The sequence below is a fragment of the Ciconia boyciana genome, chromosome 31 (genome assembly GCF_034638445.1).
Source record: "Ciconia boyciana chromosome 31, ASM3463844v1, whole genome shotgun sequence".
Taxonomy (NCBI): Eukaryota; Metazoa; Chordata; class Aves; order Ciconiiformes; family Ciconiidae; genus Ciconia; species Ciconia boyciana.
The window spans coordinates 1,229,422-1,251,802 of record NC_132964.1 but is presented as its reverse complement, the minus strand read 5'-3'; the positions used below and the strand labels follow the sequence as shown (position 1 = coordinate 1,251,802).

Here is a 22,381-nt window from a genome sequence, read left to right as displayed (position 1 = left end):
CAGGACACGTCAAGGGATGATGCCACCAGGACACATGGGGGGACGATGCCACCAGGACACACGTCAAAGGACAATGTCACCAGCACACGTGGGGAGGGACGATGCCACCAGGACACGCATCACAACAAAGCCACCAGGATGCGCATGATGACACCCCGCTGCGGGGACACGTGACACCACCGTGCCCACCCACCCGCATCCGACCTTTGCCCTGTCCCCAGGGAGCGGGTGCCATGGCGGTGGCCTGGGCGCTGGGTCCCCTGGGTGTGGTGGCCATCGGCACCCTGCTCCTGGCCCTGCTGCTGGGGTGGCTTTGGGACGCCGTGGTCACTGTCACCCGCTTCCGGGCCACCTGCCACCGACTGCGTCGCTTCCCCCGGCCGCCGTGGCGCAACTGGCTGCTGGGTCACACCGGCTTGGTGAGGGGACGGCAGAGGGGACAGGGTGGTGGCACCTGGGGGGGACAGTGGGGACAGGGTGGTGGCAGCTGGGGGGACAGTGGGGACAGGGTGGTGGCAGCTGGGGGGTGGCAGGGACAGGGTGGTGGCACTTGGGGGGACAGTGGGGACAGGGTGGTGGCAGCTGGGGGGTGGCAGGGACAGGGTGGTGGCACTTGGGGGGGACAGTGGGGACAGGGTGGTGGCAGCTGGGGGTGGCAGGGACAGGGTGGTGGCACTTGGGGGGACAGTGGGGACAGGGTGGTGGCACCTGGGGGGACAGTGGGGACAGGGTGGTGGCAGCTGGGGGTGGCAGGGACAGGGTGGTGGCACTTGGGGGGACAGTGGGGACAGGGTGGTGGCAGCTGGGGGTGGCAGGGACAGGGTGGTGGCACTTGGGGGGACAGTGGGGACAGGGTGGTGGCAGCTGGGGGGTGGCAGGGACAGGGTGGTGGCACTTGGGGGACAGTGGGGACAGGGTGGTGGCACCTGGGGGGACAGTGGGGACAGGGTGGTGGCAGCTGGGGGGTGGCAGGGACAGGGTGGTGGCACTTGGGGGGACAGTGGGGACAGGGTGGTGGCACCTGGGGGGACAGTGGGGACAGGGTGGTGGCAGCTGGGGGGTGGCAGGGACAGGGTGGTGGCACCTGGGGGGGACAGTGGGGACAGGGTGGTGGCAGCTGGATGGGGACAGGGTGGTGGCAGCTGGGGGTGGCAGGGACAGGGTGGTGGTGCCTTGGGGAGGTGACAGGGACAGGGTGGTGGCACCTAGGGGGATGGCAGGGACAGGGTGGTGGCACCTAGGATGGGGGACAGTGGGGACAGGGTGGTGGCACCTAGGATGGGGGACAGTGGGGACAGGGTGGTGGCAGCTGGGGGGGTGGCAGGGACAGGGTGGCGGTGCCTTGGGGGGGGGACAGGGACAGGGTGGTGGCACCTAGGATGGCGGACAGTGGGGACAGGGTGGTGGCACCTACGATGGCGGACAGTGGGGACAGGGTGGTGGCAGCTGGATGGGGACAGGGTGGTGGCAGCTGGGGGGGTGGCAGGCACAGGGTGGTGGTGCCTTGGGGGGATGGCAGGGACAGGGTGGTGGCACCCAGGATGGGAGAGAGTGGGGACAGGGTGGTGGCACCTGGGGTGGGTGACAGGGACAGAGTGGTGGCACCTGGGGTGGGTGGCAGGGACAGGGTGGTGGCACCCAGGATGGGAGAGAGTGGGGACAGGGTGGTGGCACCTGGGGTGGGGTAGCAGGGACAGGGTGGTGGCACCTGGGGTGGGTGGCAGGGACAGGGTGGTGGCACCTGGGGTGGGGTAGCAGGGACAGGGTGGTGGCACGTGAGCTCTGAGCGTCCCCAAGTCCATCTGTGACCCCAAGCTGAGACCATCCCCAAGGCTGGCTACGAGCTGGGGTCAAGCGTGTCCCCAAGGCTGGCCATGACCTTGGGGACAAGGATGTCCCCAAGGCCGTCACTGAGCCCGGCGGTGGCCCGCGGCGCAGGGGAAGAGCACGGAGGAGGGTCTGCAGCAGGTGGACGCGTTGGTGGCACAGTACCGGCACGGCTGCCTCTGGTGGGTGTCACCATGGATGCCCGTCCTACGCCTCTTCCACCCCGACACCCTGCGCCCCGTGCTCTTGGCCTCAGGTAGGACACGAAGGCCACCAACCCAGCCCTGAGGGTCCCCAGGGTCACCCAGAGGTGTCACCATGTCTGGCCCGGTGACACGGCTCTGCCCAGGCACCCATCGTTTGGTGGTCACCAACCCAACCCCAAGGGTCTCCAGAGCCACCCAGAGGTGACACTTGGCCAGCCCACTGAGTGCCCAAATATCTACCCAGTGGTGGCCACCAACCTGTCCTTGAGGGTCTCCAGGGCCACCCAAAGATGTGACCCATGGCCAGCCCAAATGCCCGTGCCATAGTGGCCACCAACCTCTCCCTGAGGGTCCCTGGGGCCACCCAAAGGTGTGACCCATGGCCAGCCCAGTGAGTGCCCAAATATCTACCCAGTGGTGGCCACCAACCTGTCCTTGAGGGTCTCCAGGGCCACCCAAAGATGTGACCCATGGCCAGCCCAAATGCCCATGCCATGGTAGCCACCAGCCTCTCCCTGAGGGTCCCCAGGGCCACTCAGAGGTGTCACCTATGGCCAGCCCAGTGAGTGCTCAAATATCTACCCAGTGGTGGCCACCAACCTGTCCTTGAGGGTCTCCAGGGCCACCCAAAGATGTGACCCATGGCCAGCCCAAATGCCCGTGCCATAGTGGCCACCAACCTCTCCCTGAGGGTCCTTGGGGCCACCCAAAGGTGTGACCCATGGCCAGCCCAGTGAGTGCCCAAATATCTACCCAGTGGTGGCCACCAACCTGTCCTTGAGGGTCTCCAGGGCCACCCAAAGATGTGACCCATGGCCAGCCCAAATGCCCATGCCATGGTAGCCACCAGCCTCTCCCTGAGGGTCCCCAGGGCCACTCAGAGGTGTCACCTATGGCCAGCCCAGTGAGTGCTCAAATATCTACCCAGTGGTGGCCACCAACCTGTCCTTGAGGGTCTCCAGGGCCACCCAAAGATGTGACCCATGGCCAGCCCAAATGCCCGTGCCATAGTGGCCACCAACCTCTCCCTGAGGGTCCTTGGGGCCACCCAAAGGTGTGACCCATGGCCAGCCCAGTGAGTGCCCAAATATCTACCCAGTGGTGGCCACCAACCTGTCCTTGAGGGTCTCCAGGGCCACCCAAAGATGTGACCCATGGCCAGCCCAAATGCCCATGCCATGGTAGCCACCAGCCTCTCCCTGAGGGTCCCCAGGGCCACTCAGAGGTGTCACCTATGGCCAGCCCAGTGAGTGCTCAAATATCTACCCAGTGGTGGCCACCAACCTGTCCTTGAGGGTCCCCAGGGCCACCCAAAGATGTGACCCATGGCCAGCCCAAATGCCCGTGCCATAGTGGCCACCAACCTCTCCCTGAGGGTCCCTGGGGCCACCCAAAGGTGTGACCCATGGCCAGTCCAGTGAGTGCTCAAATATCTACCCAGTGGTGGCCACCAACCTGTCCTTGAGGGTCTCCAGGGCCACCCAAAGATGTGACCCATGGCCAGCCCAAATGCCCGTGCCATAGTGGCCACCAACCTCTCCCTGAGGGTCCTTGGGGCCACCCAAAGGTGTGACCCATGGCCAGCCCAGTGAGTGCCCAAATATCTACCCAGTGGTGGCCACCAACCTGTCCTTGAGGGTCTCCAGGGCCACCCAAAGATGTGACCCATGGCCAGCCCAAATGCCCATGCCATGGTAGCCACCAGCCTCTCCCTGAGGGTCCCCAGGGCCACTCAGAGGTGTCACCTATGGCCAGCCCAGTGAGTGCTCAAATATCTACCCAGTGGTGGCCACCAACCTGTCCTTGAGGGTCCCCAGGGCCACCCAAAGATGTGACCCATGGCCAGCCCAAATGCCCGTGCCATAGTGGCCACCAACCTCTCCCTGAGGGTCCCTGGGGCCACCCAAAGGTGTGACCCATGGCCAGTCCAGTGAGTGCTCAAATATCTACCCAGTGGTGGCCACCAACCTGTCCTTGAGGGTCTCCAGGGCCACCCAAAGATGTGACCCATGGCCAGCCCAAATGCCCATGCCATGGTAGCCACCAGCCTCTCCCTGAGGGTCCCCAGGGCCACTCAGAGGTGTCACCTATGGCCAGCCCAGTGAGTGCTCAAATATCTACCCAGTGGTGGCCACCAACCTGTCCTTGAGGGTCTCCAGGGCCACCCAAAGATGTGACCCATGGCCAGCCCAAATGCCCGTGCCATAGTGGCCACCAACCTCTCCCTGAGGGTCCCTGGGGCCACCCAAAGGTGTGACCCATGGCCAGTCCAGTGAGTGCTCAAATATCTACCCAGTGGTGGCCACCAACCTGTCCTTGAGGGTCCCTGGGGCCACCTAAAGGTGTGACCCATGGCCAGCCCAAATGCCCATGCCATGGTGGCCACCAACCTCTCCCTGAGGGTCCTCAGGGCCACCCAAAGGTGTCACCATGGTCAGCCCAGTGGCCTGGTTGTACCCAAACCCCCACCCTGTGGTGGTTATGGGTGCAGACGGGGGGTCCCCTCTCCCTAGGGACCCCACCCTCCTTACAAGCCCCTGAGGGCACCTGATGGCACCCTGGTGGCACCCATCACCAAGCCCCGCTCCCCTCTCTCGTAGCCTTCATCGCCCCCAAGGACCAGCTCTTCTATGGCTTCCTCAAGCCTTGGCTGGGTGAGTGGGTGCTCGGGGATGGCGGGACGGGTGGGGCAGCACCCATGGGTGCCCCACGGATGGAGCCGGGTGTCCGACCGCAGGGGACGGGCTGCTGCTGAGCGGCGGGCAGAAGTGGGCTCGGCACCGGCGCCTGCTGACCCCCGCCTTCCACGGGGACGTCCTCAAGTCCTACGTGGGCGTCTTCAACCAGAGCACCCACATCCTGCATGTGAGCACCCGCTGCCTGCACCCCGAGCCCTGCGCTGCACCCGCTGCCTGCAGCCAGACCCCAACCTGCACCCGCTGCCTGCACCCAGACCTGCACCCAGACCCAGCCTGCACCCGCTGTCTGCACCTGCTGCCTGCACCCAGACCCCAACCTGCACCCACTGCCTGCACCCACTGCCTGCACCCAGACCTGCACCCAGATCCTGCCCTGCACCCAGACCCCTGTCCTGCACCCGCTGCCTGCAGCCAGACCCCAGCCTGCACCCGCTGCCTGCACCCGCTGCCTGCACCCAGACCTGCAGCCGGACCCCAACCTGCACCCATGGCCTGCACCCAGCCCTGTCCCCAGATCCTGCCCTGCACCCAGACCCCAGCCTGCACCCGCTGCCTGCACCTGCTGCCTGCACCCAGACCCCAAACCCTACCCACTGCCTGCACCCAGACCCATCCCCAGATCCTGTCCTGCACCCAGACCCCAACCCCTACCCACTGCCTGCACCCAAACCCATTCCCAGATCCTGTCCTGCACCCAGATCCCCATCCTGCACCCAGACCCCACCCTGCACCCATCGCCTGCACCCAGACCCCAATCTGCACCCAGACCCCAACCCCTACCCACTGCCCGCACCCAGACCCCACCCTGCACCCGCTGCCTGCACCCAAACCCATCCCCAGATCCTGCCCTGCACCCAGACCCCACCCTGCACCCAAATCCCACCCTGCACCCAGACCCCACCCTGCACCCATCGCCTGCACCCAGACCCCCGTCCTGCACCCACTCCCTGCACCCAAACCCATTCCCAGATCCTGTCCTGCACCCAGACCCCAAACCCTACCCACTGCCTGCACCCAGACCCCAGCCTGCACCCAAATCCCAACCTGCACCCAGACCCCACCCTGCACCCATCGCCTGCACCCAGACCCCCGTCCTGCACCCGCTCCCTGCACCCAGACCCATTCCCAGATCCTGCCCTGCACCCAGATCCCCGTCCTGCACCCAAATCCCAACCTGCACCCAGACCTCGTCCTGCACCCAGCCCCCACCCTGCACCCAGCCCCGCACCCAGCCCCCACCCCTGCCTGCAGGCCAAGTGGCGGGCAGCGGCGCAGGCAGCGGGGGGCCGGGTGGGGCTGGAGGTGCTGGAGCAGCTCAGCCTCCTCGCCCTGGACACCCTCCAGAAATGCATCTTCAGCCACGACAGCCGCTGCCAGCAGTGAGTGTCACCCTGTCCCCTGCCAGGGTCCCCAGCGCCGTCCCCGTCCCCCCTTCCCGGGGTCACCCCCACAAGGCACCCCCGCCCCCACCCGCTTTACCCCGGCTCTGGCCCCTGCTGGGGTCCTCCCTGCCCTGGTTTGGTCCCCAACTGGGGTCTCCCCCCCCACCCCGGGCTTTGCGCCCGTCAAGGTCCGCACCATCCCAACTTTGGTTGGGTGCCCCCCAAACCCGTGGTGGTGGCCAAGGGGATGGTGGTGGCCACAGCAGCATGGTGGTGGTCAAGGGGATGGTGGTGGCCATGGGGAAAGGTTGGCCGTAGGGTGCTGGCCACAGCAGCATGGTGGTGGTCAAGGGGATGGTGGTGGCCATAGCAGCATCGTGGTGGTCAAGGGGATGGTGGTGGCCATGGGGAAGGTTGGCCGTAGGGTGGTGGCCATAGTGGCCTGGTGGTGGCCAAGGGGATGGTGGTGGCCATAGCAGCATGGTGGTGGTCAAGGGGATGGTGGTGGCCATGGGGAAAGGTTGGCCGTAGGGTGGTGGCCACAGCAGCATGGTGGTGGTCAAGGGGATGGTGCTGGCCACAGCAGCATGGTGGTGGTCAAGGGGATGGTGGTGGCCATGGGGAAGGTTGGCCGTAGGGTGGTGGCCATAGTGGCCTGGTGGTGGCCAAGGGGATGGTGGTGGCCATAGCAGCATGGTGGTGGTCAAGGGGATGGTGGTGGCCATGGGGAAGGTTGGCTGTAGGGTGGTGGCCATAGGGGCCTGGTGGCGGCCCAAGGGGGTGGTGGTGGCCATGGGGAAAGGTTGGCTGTAGGGTGGTGGCCATAGCAGCATGGTGGTGGTCAAGGGGATGGTGGTGGCCATGGAGAAGGTTGGCTGTAGGATGGTGGCCATAGCGGCATGGTGGTGGCCAAGGGGATAGTGGTGGCCATGGAGAAGGTTGGCTGTAGGAGGGTGGCCATAGTGGCATGGTGGTGGCCAAGGGGATGGTGGTGGCCATGGAGAAGGTTGGCTGTAGGATGGTGGCCATAGCGGCATGGTGGTGGCCAAGGGGATGGTGGTGGCCATGGAGAAGGTTGGCTGTAGGATGGTGGCCATAGAAGCATGGTGGTGGCCCAAGGGGGTGGAGGTGGCCATAGTGGCATGGTGGTGGCCAAGGGTTTCCCCATCCCAACTTTGTCCCTCCTGGGGTCCCCCCTTATCCCAGCTTCGCCATCCCATCAGGGTGTCCCCCCCCAGGGAGTCCCCACCCTGGTGTCACCCCAGCCTGGCCCCACATGCCCTCACGGGGTCCCGCTGCCACCCCACGTCCCCGCCGAAGCTCACCATGGCCAGAGGGGTGGCCATCCCCGGTGGCCCGCGGTGGCTGTCCCCAGAGGTCCCCGGTGCCCCATAGGCAGCCTAGCGAGTACATCAAAGCCATCCTGGAGCTGAGCACCTTGGTGGTGAGACGTCATCACCGCCCGCTCCATCACCCAACGTGGCTCTACCGCCTCTCGGCCGACGGGCGCCGCTTCGCCCAAGCCTGCGCCACCGTACACAGCTTCACGGCCGACGTGGTGCAGCGCCGGCGCCAGGCCCTCCACCGCCTCGGCCACCAGGCCTGGCTGGAGAGCCACCAGGGACGGAGCATGGACTTCATTGACCTTCTCCTGCTCGCTAAGGTAGTGCTGGGGTGAGATGGTGTGGCCGTGGGCATGGTTGGCCATAGGGTGGTGGCCGAAGAGGCATGGTGGTGGCCAAGGGGATGGTGGTGGCTATGGGGAAGGTTGGCCGTAGGGTGGTGGCCATAGCGGCATGGTGGTGGCCCAGGAGCATGGTGGTGGCCAAGGGGATGGTGGCAGCCATGGAGAAGGTTGGCCGTAGGGTGGTGGCCATAGTGGCTTGGTAGTGGCCATAAGGGGATGGTGGTGGCCATAGTGGCATGGTGGTGGCCATGGGGAAAGGTTGGCCGTAGGGTGGTGGCCATAGCAGCATGGTGGTGGTCAAGGGGATGGTGGTGGCCATGGGGAAGGTTGGCTGTAGGGTGGTGGCTATAGCGGCATGGTGGTGGCCAAGGGGATGGTGGTGGCCATGGAGAAGGTTGGCCATAGGTTGGTGGCCATAAGGGGATGGTGGCCATCAAGGGGACGGTGGTGGCCATGGAGAGGGCTGGCCATAGGGTGGTGGCCACGGGGGGGGCCTTTGGCTGCCACGCTCACCCTTGCAGGACGAGGACGGCAACACCCTGTCGGATGAGGACATCTCGGCCGAGGCTGACACCTTCATGTTCGAGGGTGAGGGGAAGCCACCAGGTGCCACCAGAGAGGGGGGACTCACATGTCCCCTCACTCACCCCTTGTCCCTGCAGGCCACGACACGACGGCCAGCGGCTTGGCATGGCTGCTCTACAACCTGGCCCGCCACCCCCACTACCAGGAGCGGTGCCGCCAGGAGGTCCACGAGCTCCTCAAGGGCAGGGACGTGGAGGAGATCGAATGGTGAGAGGTCCCCGACGTCATCCCCCGGCCACCCGGCTCGGGGACGCTGGTGTCACCATCTCTCGCCCCCAGGGAGGACCTGTCCCACCTGCCCTTCACCACCATGTGCATCAAGGAGAGCCTTCGCCTGCATCCCCCCGTCACCGCCGTGTCCCGGCGCTGCACCGAGGACATCGCCTTGCGTGACGGACGCGTCATCCCCAAGGGTATGGCTCTCCTGGGGTGCAAGGTGTCCCCAGTGTCACCGTCCCTCCTTGTCCCCTGTCCCTAAGGTGGCCGTTTCCATCCCACCAGGGATCATCTGCCTGATGAGCATCTATGGAACCCACCACAACCCAGACATCTGGCCTGACCCCCAGGTAAAGCCACTCGGCCCTGGTGGCATCCACCCTGACATGACCATGGGACAGCAGGATGTCACCATGGGCAGGGACAACCACGTCCCCACAGCGTGACAGTGTCCATGTCAACCCAGGTCTACAACCCACTGAGGTTCAGCCCGGAGAACAGCCAGGGACGGTCCCCGTTGGCCTTCATCCCCTTCTCTGCCGGTCCCAGGTAAGCCACGGTGGGGACACAGGTGTCCCCAGGTGTCACCCCCCAGCTTGGGTGGGTTCAAGGTGAGGTGGTTGTCCCCCAGCCGTGACATCTGGGCATCATGGGGACAACGCCGTCCCTACGTTTTGGGGAGGTTCCACCATCTGCTCCACCACCCATCCCAGCTGAGGGGGTGGGGGTCTTGCTGTCCCCTGCGTCCCCCCCTGTGGAGGTGACAGAGGGGGACACGGTGGCAGGAACTGCATCGGGCAGAGCTTCGCCATGGCCGAGCTGAAGGTGGTGGCAGCGTTGACGGTGGCACGCTTCACCATCCGGTTGGACGCGGAGCGGCCACCGCGCCGCAAGCCCGAGCTCATCCTCCGCGCCGAGGACGGGCTCTGGCTGCTGCTGGAGCCGCTGCCGGAGGTGGCCTGAGTGACACAGGGACACCGGGGGACACCCCACGTGGCGTACGTCCCACACGAGGGAGGAGCGGTCAATAAACGGTGGCACAGAGGGGACGGCGTCGTGGCGGTGCGGCGGGGGACGGGGGGGGGGGGCTGGCAGGGATGTGTCCTCCTTGATCACGTGCCACCTCCTGGCATGGACATGTCCCCTGGGCCACACGTCACCATCCTAGCATGGCCGTGTCCCTCCGTGCCACATCACCATCCTGGCATGGAAGTGTCCCCCCGTGCCACATGTCACTGTCCTGATATGGAAGTGTCCCCGCTGTGCTACATGTCACCATCCTGGCTTGGATGTGTCCTCCTGGGCCACATGTCACCATCCTGGCATGGACATGTCCCTCCATGCCAAAAGTCACCGTCCTGACACGGATGTGTCCCCCCCATGCCACATGTCACCACCCATGGAAGTGTCCCCCCATGCCACATGTCACCGTCCTGGCATGGACTTGTCCCCCTGGGCCACATGTCACCATCCATGGACGTGTCCCTCCATGCCACTTGTCACCATCCTGGCATGGATGTGTCGCCCCGTGCCACATGTCACCATCCTGGCATGGACGTGTCCCTCCATGCCACACGTCACCATCCATGGACGTGTCCCCCTGTGCCACATGTCACCATCCATGGACGTGTCCCCCCATGCCACACGTCACCATCCATGGACGTGTCCCCCCATGCCACATGTCACCATCCGTAGATGTGTCGCCCCGTGCCACATGTCACCATCCTGGCATGGACGTGTCCCTCCATGCCACACGTCACCATCCATGGACGTGTCCCCCTGTGCCACATGTCACCATCCATGGATGTGTCCCCCCGTGCCACATGTCACCATCCTGGCATGGACGTGTCCCTCCATGCAACATGTCACCATCCATGGACGTGTCCCCCTGTGCCACATGTCACCATCCATGGATGTGTCCCCCTGTGCCACATGTCACCGTCCTGGCATGAACTTGTCCCCCTGGGCCACATGTCACCATCCATGGACGTGTCCCCCTGTGCCACATGTCACCATCCTGGCATGGATGTGTCCCCCCGTGCCACACGTCACCATCCATGCACGTGTCCCTCCATGCCACATGTCACCATCCATGGACGTGTCCCCCCATGCCACATGTCACCATCCATGGACGTGTCCCCCCGTGCCACATGTCACCATCCGTAGATGTGTCCCCCCGTGCCACATGTCACCATCCTGGCATGGACATGTCCCTCCATGCCACATGTCACCATCTATGGACGTGTCCCCCCGTGCCACATGTCACCATCCATGGACGTGTCCCCCCATGCCACATGTCACCATCTATGGACGTGTCCCCCCGTGCCACATGTCACCATCCGTAGATGTGTCCCCCTGTGCCACATGTCACCATCCATGGACGTGTCCCCCCATGCCACACGTCACCGTCCTGGTACAGGCAGGGGAAGTGGGGCAGGAACGGCGGCGGGTGGGCGTGGCTACGGCCAAGCAGCGGGTGGGCGGGGCCACGTTCAGCCATTGGGCGGGGCCATGTTCAGCCAGTGGGCGGAGCCACAGACGTTCTGGGTGGTGAGTGGGCGTGGCTACGGCGCTCTGGGCGGTTGGTGGGCGTGGTTGCGGTCCAAAGGGGCGGGTAGGCGGAGTCAGCGCGGAGCCTTCCGGTCACGTGAGGCGGGCGGCTGAAGCCGCGGTGCGGCGGCGCCATGGCGGCCCCGTCCGGTGAGCGGCAACCGGGGACCGGGCTGAGCCCCGGGGGTGGGGGGAACCGGGACCGGGACCGGGACCAGTCCTCGCCGCCCTCCCCGGCGGAGGCCCCCGGTACCCGCCTGTTAACGGCCGTTTCCCCTCAGAAACGGAGCGGCTGCTGGGCCGCGGGCCCGGGTACGGCACGACGGAGTCTCCGGCGGTGGCGGAGGAAGAAGAGCTGCGACGCCGCCTCAAGTACTTCTTCATGAGCCCCTGCGATAAGTACCGGGCCCGGGGGCGGCGGCCCGTTAAGTTGGGGCTGCAGTTGGCCAAGATCCTCCTTGTCACCGTCCAGGTGAGGGGACACCGGGGAGGGGGGCACCGGGACACAGGGGAGGGGTGGCCTTGGGACATGGGGACACCGGGGAGGGGTGGCCCTGGGGAACGGGGACACTGGGGGAGGGGTGGCCCTGGGACATGGGGACACTGGGGGAGGGGTGGCTCTGGGACATGGGGACACTGGGGAGGGGTGGCCCTGGGACATGGGGACACTGGGGGGGTGGCCCTGGGACATGGGGACACTGGGGGGGGTGGCTCTGGGACATGGGGACACTGGGGGGGGTGGCCCTGGGACATGGGGACACTGGGGGGTGGCCCTGGGACATGGGGACACGGGGGGAGGGGTGGCCCTGGGACATGGGGACACGGGGGGAGGGGTGGCTCTGGGACATGGGGACACTGGGGGGGGGCTGGCCCTGGGACATGGGGACCACGGGGAGGGGTGGCCCTGGGGAACGGGGACCCTGGGGGGTGGCCTTGGGGCATGGGTGGCCCTAGGGAACGGGGACAACTGGGAGGGGGGGACCGGGACACTGGGGAGGGGTGGCCTTGGGGCATGGGTGGCCCTGGGGAACGGGGACACCGGGGAGGGGTGGCCCTGGGACATGGGGACACTGGGGGAGGGGTGGCTCTGGGACATGGGGACACTGGGGGAGGGGTGGCCCTGGGACATGGGGACCCTGGGGAGGGGTGGCCCTGGGACATGGGGACACTGGGGAGGGGTGGCCCTGGGACATGGGGACACGGGGGAGGGGTGGCTCTGGGACATGGGGACACTGGGGGGGGTGGCCCTGGGACATGGGGGGGGGAGGGGTGGCCCTGGGACATGGGGACACGGGGGGAGGTGTGGCTCTGGGACATGGGGACACTGGGGGGGGGGTGGCCCTGGGACATGGGGACCACGGGGAGGGGTGGCCCTGGGGAACGGGGACCCTGGGGGGTGGCCTTGGGGCATGGGTGGCCCTAGGGAACGGGGACAACTGGGAGGGGGGACCGGGACACTGGGGAGGGGTGGCCTTGGGACATGGGGACACTGGGGAGGGGTGGCCCTGGGACATGGGGACACTGGGGGGGGTGGCCCTGGGACATGGGGACACTGGGGGGGGGTGGCCCTGGGACATGGGGACACTGGGGGGGGTGGCCCTGGGACATGGGGACGCGGGGGGAGGGGTCGCTCTGGGACATGGGGACACGGGGGGAGGGGTGGCCCTGGGACATGGGGACACCGGGAGGGGTGGCCCTGGGACATGGGGACCCTGGGGAGGGGTGGCCCTGGGACATGGGGACACGGGGGGGTGGCCCTGGGACATGGGGACACGGGGGGAGGGGTGGCCCTGGGACATGGGGACACGGGGGAGGGGTGGCTCTGGGACATGGGGACACTGGGGGGGGTGTGGCCCTGGGACATGGGGACCACGGGGAGGGGTGGCCCTGGGGAACGGGGACCCTGGGGGTGGCCTTGGGGCATGGGTGGCCCTAGGGAACGGGGACAACTGGGAGGGGGGGACCGGGACACTGGGGAGGGGTGGCCTTGGGGCATGGGTGGCCCTGGGGAACGGGGACACCGGGGAGGGGTGGCCTGGGACCTGGGGACACTGGGGAGGGAGGCACTGGGGGTCCTGGGACTTGGGGACACTGGGGAGAGGAGCTTGGGGCTACTGGGGGGCAATGGGCACAGGGACACTGGGGTGGGGTGGCCCTGGGACATGGGGACACTGGGCACAGGGACACTGGGGTGGGGTGACCCTGGGACATGGGGACAGTAGGGAGGGGGACACCAGGGTGGCACTGGGGGACAATGGGTAGGGGGACATCGGGGCATGGGAAATTGGGGGTTGACAATGACACGGGCACTCCTGGGGGGGCTCTGAGCACAGGAGGTGACCTCTGAGGTGGGCACTGGGCATGGGGACATAGGAGGGACACCCGAGCGAGGCCTGGGGACATCGGGGGCAGTGCTGGGGGATTTGGGGGCTTGAATGTTTGGGGACACTTGGTGGGGGTGCTTGGGGACAGTGGGGGACTCAGGAGAGGTCCCCTGGGAGAGGCGGGGGGTGTGTGTCTGTCTGTTGAGGTGACCCTGGTGGCACATCCTTGGGGTCCGGGTGTCACACATTGGGGTGTCTCAGGCAAGTGGGTGATGCCGGGGGGGTGTGTGTGTGTCCCCCCAAAAAAAAGAGGGAGCAGAAAAGATGTCCCCTAGCTCAGGGTGTCACCAGCTCCTGGACGGGTGCCAGGCTCCATCCCGGGGTGGAAAAATCCCCTGGGAGCTGCCAGGCTGCGGTCACGAGGCAACAACCGGCACGTGACGTCCCCGGCGAGGGAAATCGGGGTGCCGGGACCTCGGACACCCCCCCCCCCCCCCCTTTTTTCTGGCTGCCTGCACCCTGCCCACCCTGCCTGGCAGGCAGCAGCTCCCAGCTCAGCGCTGCGGTGTTGTCCTGGGTGCTTTTTCCCCCCGAGGCTTTGAGCGGTGTCACCCAGAGCCACCCGTGCCCTCGCCCTGCCAACGAGCAATGCTAACGAGCGGCGTCTTGTGTTAATAAATACGAGCTAATTACCGGCACGGGCAGGGGTTTAGAGCACGTAGGCAGGGGAAAAAACGCTGACGAAGAGGAGGAAGAGCAGGGTCCACTCTGCCGTCCTGTTCCTGGGGTGTTTGGTGACACTGGGAGGGGCGTGTGTGTGTCCCCAAGGAGATCGTCCTCTGCCTGCCTGTGGTGGGACACGCGTGTGTCCCCAAGGAGATCGTCCTCCCCCCGTCTGTGGTGGGACACGCGTGTGTCCCCAAGGCGATCGTCCTCCCCCCGTCTGTGGTGGGACACACGCGTGTGTCCCCAAGGAGATCGTCCTCTGCCTGCCTGTGGTGGGACACGCGTGTGTCCCCAAGGAGATCGTCCTCTGCCTGCCTGTGGTGGGACACGTGCGTGTCCCCAGGATTGTCCTCCCCCCGTCTGTGGTGGGACGCGTGCGTGTCCCCGAGGAGATCGTCCTCCCTCTGCCTGTGGTGGGACGCATGCGTGTCCCCAAGGAGATCGTCCTCCCCCCGTCTGTGGTGGGACACACACGTGTCCCCAAGGAGATCGTCCTCCCCCCGTCTGTGGTGGGACACGCGTGTGTCCCCAAGGAGATCGTCCTCTGCCTGCCTGTGGTGGGACACGCGTGTGTCCCCAAGGAGATCGTCCTCTGCCTGCCTGTGGTGGGACACGTGTGTGTCCCCAGGATTGTCCTCCCCCCATCTGTGGTGGGACGCGTGCGTGTCCCCAAGGAGATCGTCCTCCCCCCGTCTGTGGTGGGACACGCGTGTGTCCGCAAGGAGATCGTCCTCCCCCCGTCTGTGGTGGGACGCGTGCGTGTCCCCAAGATCGTCCTCCCATCCATCTGTGGTGGGAGAGGAGCTTTGCCACAGAAAAACAGGCGGCTTAAGAGGTTTTGGGGCAACCAGGTGGAGATGGGGACAACCTCGGGGACGTGCTAGCTGGCCCTTGTCTTCTTGGGGTCACCCAAGCGATGGCGTTTTGCCTCCTGCGACCAGTTTTGGGGTGGAACAGCTGCGTTTTGGGCCATGGTGTCGTTGTTTGTGGAGCTGCCAGGGGGGCAGGGATTTAATCGTGGTCTCCTTTGTCCCTCAGCTCATCTTCTTTGGGCTCAGCAACCAGATGGTGGTGACGTTCAAGGAGGAGAACACCATCGCCTTCAAACACCTCTTCCTGAAGGACTACATGGACGGCGCGGATGACTCCTACGCCGTCTACACGCAACGCGACCTCTACGACCGCATGTTTTATGCCGTGGAGAAGGTGAGATCCACGGGCAGAGGGGGACGCGGAGGTGGCTTGGGGACATGGAGGTGGCTCGGGGCCACATCCAGCTCCTGAGGGCATCTCCTTCTCCAGTACTTGGCCATTCCCAACGAGACCATCGGCCGCTACGCCTACGTGCGGGGGGAGAGCGGAGGGAACCAGTCGGCCCTCATGCTGTGCCAGCAGTACTATCGTAAAGGGCGCATCGATCCGGCCAACGACACCTTCAACATCGACCCCAAGATTGTCACAGGTGGCTTTTGGGGACGATGGGGCTGAGGTCACTTCTCCCGCAGCCACCGCTGGGTTCCCGGGGAGGTTTTTGGTCCTCATCCTGGCCTTGAGAGGGTCCCAAGGGGTCTGCGTGGGGCCTCGGGCTTCCCTGAAGGTGTTTCTCCCTCCCTGCAGACTGCCTGGGAGTGGATCCCGAGGACGTACAGCCTCTGCCCCCCGAGCTGGACCGCAGCTACAAGAACTTCACCCTCAAATTTCACAAGTAATTACCGGCGCCTTCCCCGCAACCCGGGGCATCCCAGCGTTTGGGTGCTGGTGCCATCCCGTGGGTGCAGGGTACGGGCGAGAGTGGAACGGGGACGCCGACGCAGGGTATTCCTCGTGCTGAAACCTGCTGCCGGGAGGGAAAAGCCCCCGTGGGTTTTAAAAAAAAACAACAAACCACTCACGGGATAGAAACGAATCCACCCTTGCACCGAGGGAGATGTGAAACCGGTGAGGTTGTGCAACAAAGCAGCTGCTTTCCGGCCCCGTCTCCGTCGGCGTCGGCTGCAGAGCTGGCCCCGAGGCACCGCGACTGTCTTGCAACACCCACGTTGGGGGTTGTTTTCCCTTCCCCAAAACCCTGTGCTGGCTTTTGGCAGCATTTTAATAGCCCGTGGCCAAGCCCTGGCGTTGTGGGTACATTATCAGCGCGGGCAGGCCCCGTTTTCTTGCCGGTGCCGGGCAGAGGGATGCCGGCACTGCTGGCGTCGAGAGATGTGGTGTAGCTTGCGGCGCTGCTTCTTCCAGAGGGTCCAACCTCCCCTTCGAAGCAAAATTCACCGACGGCGGGGCACGTTGGCAGCGGTTTGCTCTTCTAAAGCTGGAGACACCTTTTCCTGGGGCTGTACGCACCCCCAAGGAAGGTGTTTACCCCCTCTGTGTCGGTTGTTTGACTCTCGGCGCAGTATTTTGGGGATTCGGGGGGGGTCTCGGTGGGCTGGGCCACCTTGGACAAGCCCCCGGAGGAGGACTAACGAATATCCCTTCCCCCAGACTCATCAACGTCACCATCCAGTTCAAGCTGAAAGCCATCAACATCCAAACCATCATCAACAACGAGATCCCCGACTGCTACACCTTCACCATCACCGTGAGTGCGTTGGCACCGCTCCCCACCTCGGGGGTGATCCAAGCCGGGCTGTGTGGGGGGTGACAGCGGCCCTCGTGGACGCGTAGGGACCGGGTACGGGCAGCGTCCCGGCAGCGAGGAGCTGCCAGATGGTTTTGCGAGCGGTAACCATCCCGCTTCTCCCCAGATCACGTTCGACAACAAGGCGCACAGCGGCCGGGTGAAAATCCACCTCGACAACCGGGCTGACATCAAGGAGTGCAAAGATCCCAGCGTCTTCGGCCGAGGTAGGAGCCGCGAGGGGGTGACAAAGGTGGCGTCTGTCCCCAGTGGGTGCCAAAGGGCCGCGTGGGGGGCTGAGGGTGCTCCTGGGTGGCCGTCCCCCTCGTTAAGAAGAGCCACCACTCCTCTTGCAGGTGACAACTCCTTCCGGCTGTTCTTCGACGTCATCGTCATCCTCGTCTGCTCGCTCTCCTTCATCCTCTGCGCTCGCTCCATCATCCGGGGCCTGATGCTGCAGCACGTGAGTGGTGGAACGGCGGGAAGCGGCACTAACCGTAGCTCCCCTCCGCGGTGTAACCGGTGGGGACGGACAGAGCTGCCACCGGGACGCTGTTTTGGCGCTGCTGGCTTTCAGAGGAATCCCTTTCCCCACAGGGATGCTCAGCCAAAGCTGTAGGTGCTGCGAGACGGGGAAAACTCTCCGGGCGATGGGTAAAGGACCCCATTTTTTTTTTTTTTCTCCCCATGCAGGAGTTCAGCCGGTTCTTCCAGCGCCGTTACAACCAGAACGTGTGCTTGTCGGACCGCATGGAGTTCCTCAACGGCTGGTACATCCTCCTGGTGATCAGCGACGTCCTCACCGTGCTGGGAACCATCATGAAGATCGGCATCGAGTCCAAGGTACGGGGACACCGGGGAGCGAAGCTGGAGGTTTTGCAGATCCTGCGTGCGCTGGGGCTGCCGGCACTGGTGTCCCCGTGCTCCGGGGAGGGGACGTTTTTGTGCGGCAGGGGAAAGCCTTCCCGCTTGGCCATGAAACAGCCTCTCCTGGGTGTAATCAGAGCCCTGTCAGCAAATTAGGGGACAGACGCCGCTCCTGAGGGGTTCACAGAGGGGGTCCTGGCCCAGGTGGGACCCCAGAAGCTCCCCTTTTCCCTTTGGGACAGGGAGATGGCACCGAAGGGACAGGCAGGGTCCTGCCTGGCTCCTGTGTCGTGGCTTGCGGCACCAGGATTTCACTCGCCGCTAGCTTGTGGCCAGTGCGGAGGGTTGTTAGGGCTTCAGGGACGGCGTTGGGGACTTCAGGGATGGCGTTGGCCATGCCTCAGGCCTGTGACGCCTCTGTCCCTGCAGAACTTCGCCAGCTACGATGTCTGCAGCATCCTCCTGGGCACCTCCACGCTGCTGGTCTGGGTCGGGGTCATTCGCTACCTCACCTTCTTCCAGAAATACAACGTGAGTGACACCGGGGAGGTGACCTGGGAGCCGAGGGGACAATTTCCAGGGCTGGGAATGGCCGTGCCAGCCTGGCCCCGAGGCCTGAGCGGGCTCGGGCTCGTCCTACAGCTGCTGCGTGTCCCCAGCGTCACCATCCTGCTCTGTTGGGGACCTCGGGGTGCTTTAACCGCTGTTGGGTCCCCTCCCGCCAGCACCCTCGGAAGACAGGGATTAATCCCGACTGGTTTTCCTCCACCAGATCCTCATTGTCACCCTACGGGTGGCCCTCCCCAACGTCATCCGCTTCTGCTGCTGCGTGGCCGTCATCTACCTGGGCTACTGCTTCTGCGGGTGGATCGTGTTGGGCCCGTACCACGTCAAGGTGCTGCTCCGGCTCGGTGGTCGGGGTGGGCTTCACCCACCTCCGGGTGATTCCCTGCGCGGATTTGGGAGGAGATGGGCGCGGTGCCGATCCTCGTTTCGGCAGCGTGGGTTAGATGCGGCGCCGCTCTTTGCCGCAGCCTCTCTCCTCGTGGCGCGACGACATCGGGGTGGCACGTAGGGTGTCGGGGAGCGCTCGCTCCCTCATCGGGAGCTTCCAGCCCAGCGGTGGAAGGGGGAAGGCGGTGGCCTGGGCCAGCGCGTCACCTCTTTGTCACCTCCCATCCCAGTTCCGATCCCTTTCCATGGTGTCCGAGTGCCTCTTCTCCCTCATCAACGGGGACGACATGTTCGTTACCTTCGCCGAGATGCAACAGAACAGCTATTTGGTGTGGCTCTTCAGCCAGATCTACCTGTACACCTTCATCAGCCTCTTCATCTACATGGTCCTCAGCCTCTTCATCGCCCTCATCACCGGCTCTTACGAAACCATCAAGGTAAGACCAGACCCTGATGTTTAAGCAAAGCTTCACGGCTTGAGGGTTTCTTTTTTTGGGGAGGGGGGAGGATCCCGTTCCCCCTCACCGCAGGGATTCAGCTTCCCCGTCCCCTCTCCCCGCAGCACCAGTGCGAGGGCGAAGCGCCCGTCTCCCAGCTCCACGCCTACATCGCCCAGTGCAAGGACAGCCCCAAATCGGGCAAGTACCGTCGCGATAGCGCCTCGTCCTGCTCCATCTTCTGCTGCTGCGAGCGGTGAGCGGGCAGTGCCAGTGCCGGGGGGGGGGGGGGGCGTTGGGGTGGGGGGGGGGCTTCTGGCCGATGGATCGGGGCTGGGTACGCTCCGTGACCCACCGTTATCTACCCCGCTCCCTCCTGCGCGCTGGGAGAGGAGGATTTACGGCTATTTTCCCTGCTGGCTCTTCGTACGTGGCCCATCCCACGTGGAATGTGATTTCCAGCCCCTCTCCGTGCTGGTGAGCCTCTTGCCAGCACCCCAAAATACCTCTGTGCCCGTGGGGACCCCTCCACGTGGGCATAACCGGGGTACGTGGGCTCCCTGCATCCCCCCCCTCGCTTCCCTCGTCACTCCCTGCTTCCCACCCTGCTTGGTTTTTTGTTTTTTTTTTTTTTTTGGGGGGGGCCTCTCCCTTTACCTACAGCTGGGTCTTGTTTCTAAAATCGAAGCCACCTTCCCCAAATTCCTCGGATTTCCCCCCGTTACCACCAACGCCGTCTCCCCGCAGGGCTCCTCTGCAGGACAACGCGCTGCTGGTGAATTGAGGGAGGACCCCTCGACGCGGACCCTCGGGGTGCCCCGTGCTCCCCCTGGCCCCGAGCGCTTTTAATTTATTTTATTGTCTGCTTTTACCGGCTCGGGGCCTCGATGGAGTGGGCAGAGCCAGCGCCCGCGTCCCCTGCACCTTGGGGACACTCGATGGACGCTTGTGGCCCCGTTATTTTTCTCGACGGAGTTCCCCATCCTGAACTGGAGCTGGGCAGCCCCTCGGGGGGCTCGACGTGGGCCCTGCGCCCCCTTGGACGTGTTTTTGGGGGGCAGCTTGGAGCCCTGCGCCCCCTCGGCTGCGTTGGGGATGTGTCCGAAGCCTCATCCTGAAGCCCCCTGGTCCCTTGGCCACGTCGGGGACTTGTCCCTGCCCTTGTCCCCAAGCCCAGAAGCCCCTGGCAGTGTCAGGGATGTGCCTGGGGCTTTGTCCCCAAGCCCCGCAGCCCCTTGGCTGTGCTGGGGACTTGTCCTTGCCCTTGTCCCCAAGCCCAGCAGCCCCTTGGCTGTGTCAGGGTCATGTCCCTGCCCTTGTCCCCAAGCCCTACAGGCCCCTTGGCCACATCAGGGACTTGTCCCTGCCCTTGTCCCCAAGCCCTACAATCCCTTGGCAGTGTCAGGGATGTGCCTGGGGCTTTGTCCCCAAGCCGAGCAGCCCCTTGGCTGTGTCAGGGACTCGTCCCTGCCTTTGTCCCCTTGTCCCCAAGCCGAGCAGCCCCTTGGCTGTGCTGGGGACTTGTCCCTGCCCTTGTCCCCATGTCCCCAAGCCGAGCAGCCCCTTGGCTGTGTCAGGGACTCGTCCCTGCCCTTGTCCCCAAGCCCAGAGGCCCCTTGGCCATGTCGGGGACTTGTCCCTGCCCTTGTCCCCAAGCCCAGAGGCCCCTGGCAGTGTCAGGGATGTGCCTGGGGCTTTGTCCCCAAGCCGAGCAGCCCCTTGGCTGTGTCAGGGACTCGTCCCTGCCCTTGTCCCCAAGCTCCCCAGCCCCTTGGTCACGTCAGGGGCTTGTCCCTGCCCTTGTCCCCAAGCCCTACAGTCCCTTGGCTGTGTCAGGGACGTGCCTGGGGCTTCATCCCTGAATCCCGCAGCCCCTTGGCTGTGCTGGGGACATGTCCCTGCCCTTGTCCCCGTGTCCCCAAGCTGAGCAGCCCCTTGCCTATGCTGGGGACATGTCCCTTCCCTCGTCCCCAAGCCCTGCAGCCATTTGGGGGGGGAGGGGGGAGCTTTTAGGCACCCAGGGGCTGCAGCAGCTCCCCTTGCCCCCCCCCCCAGCCCCCTCTGTCCCACTCCAGCCAGGACCGGGGTAAGGGCAAACCGCGTCCCTTGTCCCCGTCCCTTGTCCCCGTCCCCGGGGGCTGCGGTTTGGGCAGAGGGACAGCGTCCCACCCCGGAGCTGTTTACGCGCCGCAGGACGGGTTCAAGGGCGTGTTTTGTAACCGGCGGAGCAGCTGCTCCCGGCTGGAGCGGGGCCAGCGGCCGCTCGCACCAGGCACCGCGGCCTCTGCCTGCCTTCCCAGCACCCAAAAAAGCCAAATTTAACCCCAAATCAGAGGCCGGGTAATGGTGGTGGTGGTGGGGGGGGTGTTCAGCGCTGCTCTTCGTGCCCTTTTTCATTCGTGGAGTGAGTTGTGGCCGGTCTCAGCTCACCGGGGGAGTTGCTCGCCCTGGGTTTTGCTCCCTGTTTTGGGGTCGGGGCGGGAGGTGGGTGCTGGTGGGTGCCCCCCCCCGCCGGGAGAATAAAGCACCCTGGGAGAAGAGTGGGTCTGTGCTGCTGCGGGCCCCCCTGCGCCGGGGGGGGCGGGGGGTTTGGGTGCCAGCACCTTAGGGTGCCCCTGGGGACAGGGGTGGTAGTGGGGCTGTGGGTACGGTCACCCTGGGGTGCCTTGGGGCTGGTTGGTGGGTGCTGGCACCCTGGGGTGGCTGTGGGGAGAGGGCTGGTGGTGGGGCCATGGGTGCTGGCACCCTGGGGTGCCCATGCTGGGGACAGGGCTGGCAGTGGGACAGTGGGTGCTGGCACCCTGGGGTGCTGTGGGGCTGGAGGTGGGGTGATGGGTGCCATCAGCCTGGGGTGCCCATGTGGGGACAGGGCTGGCAGTGGGTGCTGGCACCCCAGGGTGTCCATGGGGGGATAAGGGTGGCCGTGGGTGCTGTCACCCATGGGGACAGGGCTGACAGTGGGTGCTGTCACCTTGGGGTGCTCCCCCGGTCCCCACCCCCGGGGACATCACCTCCCCCACCCCCCCAGGATTTCGGGTCCCCCCGCCCCATCATCCCCCGGCCTCCCTCCCTTGCCACTCCCAAGATGGCGCCAGGGCGCACACCAAGACACCCCAACGCCGGCGCCGTCGACTCGTGATGACATCACCCACCCGCGCCACACCCAAGATGGCACCCACGCGCCTCACCGCGCTCTCTCTTCCCTCTCCCCGACCTTCCCAACATGGCGGCGCCGCCTCGACGCACTCCCCGCCCCCCCGCCTGACGTCATGCAAGAGGCGGGGCGGCTTTAAAGGGACCATGA

At 65.4% G+C, this 22,381-nt stretch overlaps 2 protein-coding genes across 2 annotated transcripts; both read left to right on the top strand.

Annotated features, from left to right (window-relative positions):
• Positions 1-233: 233 nt before the first annotated feature.
• CYP4F22 (cytochrome P450 family 4 subfamily F member 22) lies at positions 234-9,565 on the top strand. The gene is made up of 12 exons (XM_072848374.1): positions 234-419; positions 1,939-2,083; positions 4,634-4,687; positions 4,771-4,898; positions 5,984-6,111; positions 7,510-7,777; positions 8,323-8,389; positions 8,464-8,593; positions 8,666-8,799; positions 8,888-8,952; positions 9,069-9,151; positions 9,388-9,565. The coding sequence occupies exons 1-12, from the start codon at positions 234-236 to the stop codon at positions 9,563-9,565; spliced, it is 1,566 nt and encodes a 521-aa protein (XP_072704475.1).
• A 1,662-nt stretch (positions 9,566-11,227) lies between these two features.
• On the top strand, positions 11,228-19,948 carry MCOLN1 (mucolipin TRP cation channel 1). The gene is made up of 14 exons (XM_072848373.1): positions 11,228-11,302; positions 11,434-11,624; positions 15,241-15,408; positions 15,505-15,664; positions 15,820-15,907; positions 16,684-16,780; positions 16,947-17,046; positions 17,176-17,282; positions 17,513-17,662; positions 18,116-18,217; positions 18,459-18,581; positions 18,871-19,077; positions 19,203-19,333; positions 19,825-19,948. The coding sequence occupies exons 1-14, from the start codon at positions 11,287-11,289 to the stop codon at positions 19,859-19,861; spliced, it is 1,677 nt and encodes a 558-aa protein (XP_072704474.1). The 5' UTR covers positions 11,228-11,286; the 3' UTR covers positions 19,862-19,948.
• Positions 19,949-22,381: the final 2,433 nt, after the last annotated feature.